The sequence below is a fragment of the Trachymyrmex septentrionalis genome, unplaced genomic scaffold (assembly GCF_001594115.1).
Source record: "Trachymyrmex septentrionalis isolate Tsep2-gDNA-1 unplaced genomic scaffold, Tsep1.0 scaffold9, whole genome shotgun sequence".
NCBI classification, from domain to species: domain Eukaryota; kingdom Metazoa; phylum Arthropoda; class Insecta; order Hymenoptera; family Formicidae; genus Trachymyrmex; species Trachymyrmex septentrionalis.
In genome coordinates, this window is record NW_017306091.1 from 4,067,280 (window position 1) to 4,078,762 (window position 11,483).

Below are 11,483 nucleotides of genomic sequence, written 5' to 3' on the forward strand. Positions count from 1 at the left end.
TCTCTCTCTCTCTCTCTCTTTTCCTCTCTCATATTCCTCCACAATTTTTCATGTCTTCTGTTGCTTGTTAACTCTGTTGACAAACATGCTCGACAAAAATACACATGACGCATCAATGAGCAACTGCTCGTTAATCTAATCCGAAGATCGGCGACAGATGGATATCGATTCTTTTATTCTCACACTTTGGATTAAATGAGATTTATACTCGCGACCGTCATATAATCTGCATTACTGCCTGGCACGAAAATAAGGTGAATGATAACGCGGCGGCACAAACGTATCGATCAGGACTAGTTGAGAACGTTCGGCGCGCTTTGTAACACGTTGCTAGATGCAAAATTTTCGTCCACTTAATTCTACCTTTATTCACCCCTTGAATATAACTTGTATGCGCAAAATATGGAATGTAATGTTGCATGAATAATATTACTCCGTAAATACGGAATCTCTAGATAGATTACACGTTTTCGTAAAAATTATTTCAGAGATATTACATATCAAACGTTGAGCAGTAAAAATAATCGTATTGTCTGTGACGATATCAAATAGACATATGTCGCATGTTTTGTAGAGTATATGCCAATCTCCAAGTAATGCTTATCTGATAATTTCCCAGGAATTATCAAGTCAAGGAATATGAGAAAAGAATGACTACAATATTCAATGATCATAATTCAAAGTAGATTGAAATACAAATACAAATAAATAAATTATACCCTAGCCTTGTGAATATATAAAATTATATAAAATAGAACATTTTCTCTGCCTTCATAACGAATACTAAAATAATACTATAATGCTAGATTAATTTGTGATTCTTCTATTAAGAGAATTATACATATCTTAAATTAAAATACACAGAAAGACTCAATAAATATAACCAGATTTGAATTCTTGCGTCATCGGTACTTGGAAAGTAGCATAAATTTTTACTAGATGAGTCATTATACACTCATTTCATGATATACCGAGTGTACATATTCCATTTTTGTAATACAAAATTAGTCAAGATACGAAATTAAGAATTCTATTTTTTTTTTTTGCCTTGAAACTCGTGAATCATAAAAAGATATCAGTCCAATTTAAAAATATCGTCGAAAATAAGAGGCTCTAATAATACACAACGTAATTATCGTCGAAGCCACGCAATCATCTTATTGAAAATTTTCCTTTATGCGTGATCGAATAGGAAATACAAGGGATAATCGGGGAGGGAAGGGACGTTCAATTTGCAGGATCGTGTCAAAAATAGGGAAGGATCGGAACTAAGTGTTTCAAATACGGAGTTGTATTAAGGTTATGGACACGCGTGGATGCGTGACTGCGAAATATAATAAGAAGTGCTAATGAGGATCGAGACTATCGAAAGAAAAATTGAGTATAGCTCGGTACCGATGATTCATGAATTAAAGAGTTTCACATTGCGGCTGTACTCCACAACCAAGCTCGTATTTCTCCAAATCTCAGACTCCATTGTATTCAAATCCGAGTTTCACTACTTTGCCGACTGCAGTGCCCAATTGCGTGCATCCGTCCAATGTGATCGACAAATAAAATTCTAATTTATCTTTTTACATGATTTTTTTCACAGCACCGTCAGGAAACAAGTTACTCGGATGCTCGATCGCGTTGATCGATATTTGTCAATAACGATCCTAATTAATGCCATCTAACTTTCCTATCTATTTTGCAAATAAGAAGCAACACAGTTAGATACAAAAAAACTTATTTTATCATTTTACTCAGAGTATAAAATGCTATATATATATATATATATACACAATATACATAAATTAAACGTATATTGCTCGACTTACTTGCTCTTGAGATCCTCGTTATCGTCCCAGAGACGTTTGGTGTCGATCTCCAGCTTGGCGCGTTCCCTGGCAGTCTCGTCGAGCAGCTTCCGCGCATCGGACAGCTCGTGTTCGTACATAGCCTTGATACTGGAGACCTCCCGGGTGACGGTCTCCTGAGTAGTCTGCATCTCCCGGGTCAGCCGGGAGTTCTCGGTCTCCAAATGACGCACCTTTTCGATGTAACATGCCAGACGATCGTTGAGATTCTGTAGATCCTGTTTCTCCTGCAGCCGGGAGTATCGGGTTGGGCTAAGCGGACTGCCGGGTCGCCGGCCGATCGGCGTCGATGTAGTCGGTGGCGGCGACTGGATGCTGGAGGACGATGAAGCGACGGAGGCGGAAGAAGCGGAAGCGGCGGCTGCGGCTGCCGCCGCGGTTTTCTTGCTTGATTTCGTTGACATTGTCGTTGCGGAAAGTACACGACTAGCCTGCACGCGAATTCTCGCGCCTGCGGTCTCGTACGAGGCACTCTACGTCTTCTCGATTAGACACCCTCGGCGACACTGAGGGGAAGTGAGACAGAAAAAGAGAGAGAGAGAGAGAGAGAGAGAGAAAGAGGGAACACCGGCGCGTGTCTAGCGTATCATCAACTCGTTGCTGATAACGTTTAACGTCAGCGCGTCCGTGTCGATCGAGCGAACGCGTGTACTACCTCCGTGATCGTCCGATCAACGTCTCGCACACCTCGCAGTCAAATGCGCACTACCGGATCGAGCAGCGCCAGCCAACGGTCGGATTAGTGCGCTTGCTTGCGACGACGCCACATCACAAGCCGGGTTTCGCGCCGCCATTAACGGGAAAGAAGCGCCGCGTGCTATGATTGGCCGTGGTGTCGCAGGGACGCCACGCGATCGACCTATCGCCTCTCACGAGCCGGCCGATCGCGTTCAATGTCGCGCAACACGATTGGCAGCTTCCGATATCGATAGTACTAGAATGGTTACAGAATGAACGATGCGACCAATCGCAATGAACGATCGAGAAGACGTTAAATTTGAACGTAAACGTTGAATCGTGATTAATGGGGTTTCCGGCACGTATTAAATTTCTTTATTTTAATCGTATGTTTAATCAGCCTTTGTGGTTTCCGTATTTTGGATAAGACGTAGGACGCAGGAGTTTTATTCTCGAAAAATATTGCATGTGAAGATATTAGGGAAGTCTTAATATATGTAACAAATATTACTTATAGTATTTTTGTACGTACACACATTTTCGTGTGAAATATTTGTCGAAAATACAGTCCTTGTTTCTGAAGGATGAAAGAGCGAAAAAATTAATAACAAATTTATAATTTTCTAGCTATTAGTATTTTAAAATCATATTTCGCGGTATATTGTCTGCATTTCTTAAAAAATTATTTTTAATTAGAATTTATATATATAATAATAAACTAGTAAATGTGATAAGAATTGTCTCAATCAGTGTACATTCTTTATTATATTAAGATTAAATTATTAAAGATTCAGTTTTAGTTTTAATGTCCGTCTGGACTATAATTAATATCAGAGTTTTTTCCCTTTTTTTCCTTTTTTTGCGATTAACGTTTTAGGTGTATTAAAAATTATTCATTAATTTCAACATAATTGACACTGATTTGAATAGAATTTAGTGAGCTAAAAAATTTTTTGTAATTATATCATATTGTCTCTGAGATGGCTCAAAAGTGAGCCGAAACATGTAAGCGGATTAATTATTAATAAAGTTGTTTTGTTAACCGTATTGGTTTGCACAAGAATTACCGTGCTTGACTCCTATTGCTCTATCATATCCAACCATTTTAAGAATTGTCTCATTCAAAAATTTGCATAGAGTGTATCTTTCAATAATTACATATTTTTTTGTAAACTATTATATTAACGAAATTAAATTTGTTAAAAACAATATTGTTTCCCTAATTAATTTAATTTTCAAAACATTAATAAAAAAAATAACAATAAATGATAAAAATTATTTTGCATAAAAATATTTTTATATAAAGTATTTCTCTTTCAGAAATTTTAAATTCTCAGACTGTTATACTAACGAAAGTAATTTCTTCAATTATCTTCATAATGAAAAATTTATTCCAAGAATAGTCTTTTGATCATTTCAAATTGAAGGGAAGTTGGGTGGTTTTAAAACAACAAACAGCGTTTTATAAATAAATATTGCATTATGATATATTTTAACAACCAGTGGTAACAAAGGTAGGTGTCTCTTTTACGTATTTATAGCAACAGAACAGCACTCTCGTATGATACAAGCTTCGACTTATTTAACTGTTCAATATATATTTATAATATTTATATATACATATGTATACATCCTTTGAACCCCGAAAAAGAGTGTTCGTGTAACGTAATAATATAGTCATAGAAAAAAATTTGTTCTGGAGGCAACCGATGTAACTTATAAAGCTTATAACTTTAAATAACTTTTAAGATCCTGAATAAGACATATATGTATATATACATGTATATGTATGTATACGTATGTATAATATATGTAAACATATGTATATATAACATACATATTATATATATATAAATGTATAATATATGTATAAATGTATATATCTCTCCTTGTTTAAAGAATATGATTCTCTAGCGACATGTGATATATTAAATATATAGATATAATCTGTTACATCAGCATTTTCGCGTTTTAGATATCTATATATATAATAACTATTATATACATGTTATAAATTCGATAATATCTCACGCATAGCTTCTCTCCGCTACACACCGTACTTTATTTGGTTTAACAGAGGAGTGTCGCTTCAGTCATCTTTGGTAGAAGCATGCTTTTTTTCATACAACGCTATCTCATACAAGATAACACAAAACGTTACTCAATTAACGCGTCTGTTCCCTGAGTTGATATACAACCACATTTCAGTCTTTACCATTTTGTTACTTCATCTCTCACAGCAATTATTACACATCAATTAAAACAATTATCTCACTAGTATAAGCACAGCAATCTAACAAAATCAAAAGATCAAGGCCGGAAATGTTGCCCTTTCTTATGAATCCTCTTTTCCTGATACAAAATTACCTGAAAAAATATCTTCCCCCAACACATACTTTTTATTTTAAATTTTGATACACAGTACAAAAACAATAAAGGGGATAAATACGAAATAATTGGTTGGAACTAATTCCTTCACTTATATAAGTCGATAATTAGTCAACTCTCGAATTAGGAGGAATTATATCAATCACGAATTAACGATAACACATTGGATCACAAAACTATAATCTGGCTTAATTAAATCTAATACATTTTCTCGCATTCCGAATGCTTTATCGCAACCCATTCATTTCCATCATTCTCAAAATTGTCACATATATCAAATACTACACAAATACATCAAAGTGTGACGAGGCTTCTATGCGAAAAAAATTAAATACTGAATAGAAATTCTTTTCGATTTTACTTATTATCTATCAACATCGTCAATCAACATCGTCATTTTTTTTTTTATAGTCATCTGTAAAAATTAATAGAATATAATGTATATAATTATATAAACAAAATTTTCTTTAATCGTATAAATATGTGTCATTATTCTCAATAACACTATTCGTAAAAGAGTGCTTAATTTATATTTTCTTTTTTAACAAATAGTATTTTTTAAATATGTTTTTTTTTTCCTTTTTCTTGATTGAGGTACCACTGGTAATAACAGTTGCTTTTGTTATCTTCGCGTAATCGCGTGTCATTTCTATTACATTAATATCTTTAATGTACTCATAATGAAATGAGCTTTTGAGGCACATTCACCACATATACACTCGTTATAAGCAATCGCTAAAATTTTCTTCGTATTGGCTAGTTAATCACTAATCATCATGTTTATGATTATCGATTGCAGAAGTGAATTTTTGGAAGAAAATTTTAACGGGAGTGTGTAATAAGTTATAATAACTTACAACGTTTGTCATCCTCGCACTATAATCACAGACAATCCCAGTTTAACGCAACAAAACGATTCACCATCTTATTTGCATCCACCTACTTTACATTTCTCTGTTTCTCTCTGATAGAAGTAATAAAAATAAAATTCTGTACACTGCATAATAAATTCTGTATATTGCGCAAATCTTCGCGGAGAAACGTTGATACTTTGTTGAGACCCTGACCATAGTGATATATCGTTTTATACACGTTCCATTTCTGGTATCTATCCAATATATTTAAATTAGCATCGTAAGAATGCACTTTTCAATTATATAATTATTTAGATAGAAAATGGACCAAGATTTTTTTTTAAGAAGATGGGATGGCATAATTATGTTATAGCTATTTATATATTTATATACGATATTCTAAAACTCTGATGAGATAGGAATGATGCGATGTTCGCGTCCTGTACGAACGCAGAAGGCAGCAGTGTTATAAAGATATACCGTGTAAAATGCATAGGAAACAAAGTGTGAATTCATTGGAGCGTTACTGGACCAAGCATAAGTAGGAAAACTCTCTACTCGAGTGTAATCGTGGCAAGGCGTTTCGGCCGCTTGTCAGCTTTATGTCTCCTATGGACATTCTCTTCGTCATGCGCGACGACTTGCGAGGACGACTCGAACGATTCCGCGGAATTGTCAGAACCTATATCTCTGTCCGAATTTATTATTTGTTCGAGTTTACGTTTCCGCGATCGTGTCATTGGACCGTTACTACTGCTGCCACTAGCTTCGCTGTCAACGTCGCGTCGATGCCGATGCTTTTTCGTCGGGATTATCGGTTGACACGATTCATGGTCGGCATTGCGTTTGGTCCGCTTTTTCGCGGTTCTCTCGAATTCTTGCAGTGAAAGTCTTACTGAGGAATTCGAATCGGAAGAAGAAGATAGGGAACTCAGGTACTCGCTAACAACTTCGTCATTAAAATCGAAGACGCTTGGTGACGAGGTGGAAGTGTTTGCAGCACTGTTTGCTGTACCGCTTGGTAGACGCAACTGAACCGACGACGGACTCGTAGAGGAAGAAGAAGACGGTCTCGATGTGGAGGAACTGGAATTGGAACGTTTAAGCTTGCGACGCTGAGCCAGTTTGGCGGCATCAACCTCGCGCAGCCGGAAACTCTCGCTCTCGTGCGTTGCATTGACGGCTACCGTATTGTCCGTGTGAACCGTATCAGTGGCTGGTGTTACCGGGAGAATCGTTGTGTCATGTGTCGTCAGCCACGAATGATACACCAGAGAAACTGCGGTGAGTCTATTATTGGGATCGATCATCAATAAACCTTTCATCACTTCTTTTGCACCCGGGGACACATGACTCCAAGCCCCGCTGTCAAAATTAATCTCACCGGCTTTGATACGCATCGCCACGTTAGGTGTATCTGTGCGGAAAGGTGGATTGTCGGACAACATGAAATACAGAATAGTCCCCAAGGACCACATGTCGCAGCTCTCGTCGTATTCTTGGTTGGCCACAACCTCCGGGGCAGCGTACGGGAGCGTGAAGCAGGGCGTATGTAACGGCTCGCAGCTATTCTTCATCCGCGCAAATCCAAAGTCAACTATCTTTACAGGCGAATCTTCGCCTTGATGAACATATACGATATTTTCTGGTTTGAGATCACGATGCACTACACCACGCGAGTGCATGTATCGCACTGCGGATGCCAATTGCCGCATCACTCGCTTGGCCTGCCGCTCCGAGAATGGGCGCGGTCGTTGTAACAATTCCCCGCCCAAGAGTAATTCCATCACGATGTACGTGTGAAGTCGATCGTGATGAACTTCTATCAATTTCACTACGTTCGCGTGACGCTGACACGCACGCAACAGATTCTCCTCCCGGCTGCAATCCACTCGCCTGCTGACGATTTTCACGGCGTATTCCTGCTGGGTCTTACGATTGCGACACCGCCGACAAATCGAAAAACTGCCGTCGCCTAGAGCTGGTCCCGCTTGGTCTAACTCGTACGTCTGGAAGAACGTGGACTCTTCGAAACACGTGTTCAACAGATCGGACAACAAGGGCCGTTGCGAACTGGCCTCGCCACCGAAGATATCCCTGCTCACCACGTTGTCGGTGAATAGTATCGAAGGCGCTACATAGGAATAACCCTGTAAAAACATCCAGGTGAGAAATTTTGTAAATGTTTAATAAAATCCGTGACTGTTACGGCTACCTATTTGTTCGGAATAATAACGAAAAAAATTAAGAGAAAACTTACCCTAAAGTGTTTGTCAGGATAGTCACCATCAATGACCGCCGGACTGTCAACGACAACATTCATCTTCGTGAATTCGTCTGAAAAATTGCTAGTATCCAATTCGTGCGAAATTTTGGGAATCAAAGGTGGCTTGATCTGTTTCTTCTCCAGACCTTCCCAAGTAAAGGCCGGTGCCGCATCCATGAAGAAGGGATGCTCTTTGAGTTCTTTAGCGTCGCGCGGTCCACCGCCCAATCTTTGTCGTGGATCTTTGATTAACAAGCGGGTGATGAAATCGCTCACGTTGGCACTCAGATGGCTCGGCATTGGTGGCGGATTATTCTTCAATATCCTCCTCGAAATTTCTTGTTGATTATTTTTCTCGCCCTCCACCGTAAAAGGCGACGCACCGGTCAGTAATTCAAACGTTAATACGCCCACGCTCCACCAATCGACAGCCTACGAGAATACCAGCTCGATTACAATACATACGTTTAAACATACATACGTGTCTTTATTCTGTATTACTGTTAATTATATCCAAGACACAATTGCATCTTCTTTTATATATTTTATTTACATATGTAACTTTAAAATATATATTTTTTGTTTTGTGAAAATTTAATTTCATAATTAGTTTACACTTCTTCATTAATATATTCAAATATTATATGATATACGAGTATATTATACGCTTAATAATTCAAGTATCACATAAATTTAATTATCTTCTAGGAAGAGAGATAAAACAGATTATCACCGAGTGGTCATCCGAGAAAAGAAGCTACAAAAGTGGATACGGGGATGAAATAACATGCGAGTTGGAAATGTGAAAAGATAGACAGGTATTAACTCACGATATCGTGGCCGTTCGGGCCCGCCTTTACCACTTCCGGTGCCATATACTCGATAGTTCCGCAAAACGAGTAAGTACGCGCATTGCCATTCCTTTCGTGCGGTAGGAATTCTTTGCTGAGACCGAAATCCGTCAACACGAGATGCCCCTCCTTATCCAAAAGTATATTTTCAAGTTTGATATCCCGATATATTACGCCAAGCTGCAAAAACATCAAATAAAATATTATATACGATAGATTCAATTTAATTTATTTCGTTATTATTTATGCGAATTGTTTTCGTTCCTCGTCTCTTATTAAAGGTATCTTATTGTTGTTTGTGCGCACATATAACATTAGTATATTAATACGTACGTCATGAAGGCGCTCTAGCGCCAGGATAATTTCGCCAATATAAAATCGTACTGCGTCCTCCGTGAAGCAGTCATGTTGATATAGGTGCGTAAACATTTCACCGCCGGCGACATATTCTGGAAATAGAAAAAAATATCTCGTAAGTTCAAAGTTCTATATCCTCAGGGAAGAAAGAAATAGAACAAATTTGTCTTCTTTATGCGTCATATCTATACAACGACATTCGATACACGTAATAGATCAAATAAAAAAAAAGGGTTTATTTTATTGATATCTTTTATTTTTATTCAATTTCGTTGCACAAATATATACAATCCTGTATTTTATCCGTGGATAGATAGTTCTTTTTATTTTGTCTGTAATGTAAGTAATACCGAAGTATTTAAGATATTATTTTGCAGAGACAAAACATTAACTTTTATGTTATTTATTCAGCAAAATTTAACCCGACACGCACGTATGTTGTATTTCTTTTTTTTTTTTTTTTTTTTTTTTTTTTTTTTTTTTTTTTTTTTTTTTTTTTATTTTAGTTATTCTTCTTCATTTTTACTTCATTTATCCTCTGCCCTTTCCATTGGTAGGCTTATTTTTCTTTTCAGTTCTTCGCCGAGTCTCACCTAAGATCAAACAGAGTTTGTCGTCAGTTTGAAACGCGTAATAGAGAGTTATCAGGAACGGGCTGTCCCTGATAGCCTCCAGGATTTGCCGCTCGGACTTGGTGTGCTCCGTCGTCTTCTTCTTCTGTACGATGGAGGCCTTCTTCAGCACCTTCATGGCATAAAGCCGCCCGGAGTCAGCACCCGTTCTCTTTCGCACCAGGAATACTTTACCGTAAGCTGTATGAAAACGAGATGATCGATTTTAAAAGGGTTCGCAGTTTAGAGACGTTAATAATAACGGAGATTAAGAAAAATATCCATGCCGATATTGAAAAAATATAGCACAGTCGGAAAAAAAGATCTAAAGCATTACCGGAAATTAACTTTTAAATATAATATATCGTGTAACAAAAAAAAAACGTTTAAAATTCGATTATGCCTATAACGGTATAAATATTACAATATCCGTTAGAAATAATTCAAGTGTTATTATTACCGTTACAAATAGTTTTAATGTCACTTATTACCGGTGTTGTAAATGTTATGATTCAGGATTGATTACAAATGTTATTAAACTGGACCACGTTTCGGAAAAAGTACTTTATCGAATGATTTCTCACCTCCGGTGCCAAGGACTCTCAGCAAGTCAAAGTGTGTCATGTCCACTTTCTGGCTGCCGTTGTCCGCTAGGTTTACTGTAACAGAAAAACGGGAATCCTATGAGAAAGGTTGGTACTCGTTGATATCCGATTGACCACGATATCCGTTATATCATGGTTATTATATACAATTGTTACGGAACCGATCTCCGCGAAAACCGCGCGAACTATACTCGAACGCATGAGAGAAATCGAAGAAAACATATCGATGCAAAATTGTAAAAACATGTTTTCCGAAATTGTAATTAATCCTCGGTTTGCAATCTTTTCTTTTTTTACTGCTTCCGTCTGCAATTTCAGCCTCTTTTGTTCAACCCAAATTTTCTTTTACCGCTCTACTGCTTTCAAAAAGAATTCACGGCTACCTTTCAACATCTTCATTATGTTATCAAAACAGTTTTTAAAATGCTAAAAGCTTGATTTAATACAAAAATTACAATTTTCGAGCAAAAACGAGGATGAGATTTGAGAGTAAAATTTCGCTTGCGCCCTGCAAACGGGAAGTTTAACGCATGAGATATTTTCACGTATTTCTGCTAAATGACGTTTGCTGATGTAAGGTAGAAACGTACATTGAAAGAGACGTACAATAAATTGACTCGATTTCGCTCGGAGTGGTCTAACGGCTGGACTGGAGTAAACTAATTAACAATTTCTTCATTCCTAACGGTCGCATTCTCCTCTCGACATTTGCGTTCCTCGTCGACGCGTTTGTCGCGCGGAGAGAGAGAGAGCGAGAGAGAGATTGCGGACGTGGTGACGCGCGCGGAGCGAAGCTGACAAGGCTTCTGAACGAGACAATGAGGTGCTCCTGGTATTCATTTTTCTCTCGACGTCGTATGCGGGAGTGCACGGAGGGAGAGAAAGAGGGAGAGAAAGGAAAGAGAGAAGAACGTGTGTATATATAATAAATATATATATATATATATAAAGGGTGTTCCAAAATTAACGCAAGATTTGAATTAAATAGAAAACACAGTTTTTAGTCTTTTGATT

At 37.5% G+C, this 11,483-nt stretch overlaps 2 protein-coding genes across 4 annotated transcripts in view; both read right to left on the bottom strand.

Annotated features, from left to right (window-relative positions):
- Positions 1 to 2,643, bottom strand: part of LOC108756002 (lamin Dm0-like) — a 12,592-nt gene extending 9,949 nt beyond the window's left edge. For both annotated transcript variants that reach the window (XM_018499525.1, XM_018499526.1), the window contains exon 1: positions 1,821 to 2,643. In XM_018499525.1, the coding sequence (XP_018355027.1) occupies positions 1,821 to 2,263 (443 nt within the window). In that variant the 5' untranslated portion in view covers positions 2,264 to 2,643. The remainder of the gene's footprint in view (positions 1 to 1,820) is intronic.
- Positions 2,644 to 6,112: 3,469 nt separating this feature from the next.
- The window catches only part of LOC108755983 (ribosomal protein S6 kinase alpha-5-like), a 41,836-nt gene continuing 36,465 nt past the window's right edge, over positions 6,113 to 11,483 (bottom strand). For both annotated transcript variants that reach the window (XM_018499490.1, XM_018499488.1), the window contains exons 2-7: positions 10,449 to 10,523; positions 9,847 to 10,065; positions 9,230 to 9,345; positions 8,876 to 9,076; positions 8,040 to 8,477; positions 6,113 to 7,929 (exon numbers count right to left, since the gene is read on the bottom strand). In XM_018499490.1, the coding sequence (XP_018354992.1) occupies positions 6,334 to 7,929; positions 8,040 to 8,477; positions 8,876 to 9,076; positions 9,230 to 9,345; positions 9,847 to 10,065; positions 10,449 to 10,523 (2,645 nt within the window). In that variant the 3' untranslated portion in view covers positions 6,113 to 6,333. The remainder of the gene's footprint in view (positions 7,930 to 8,039; positions 8,478 to 8,875; positions 9,077 to 9,229; positions 9,346 to 9,846; positions 10,066 to 10,448; positions 10,524 to 11,483) is intronic.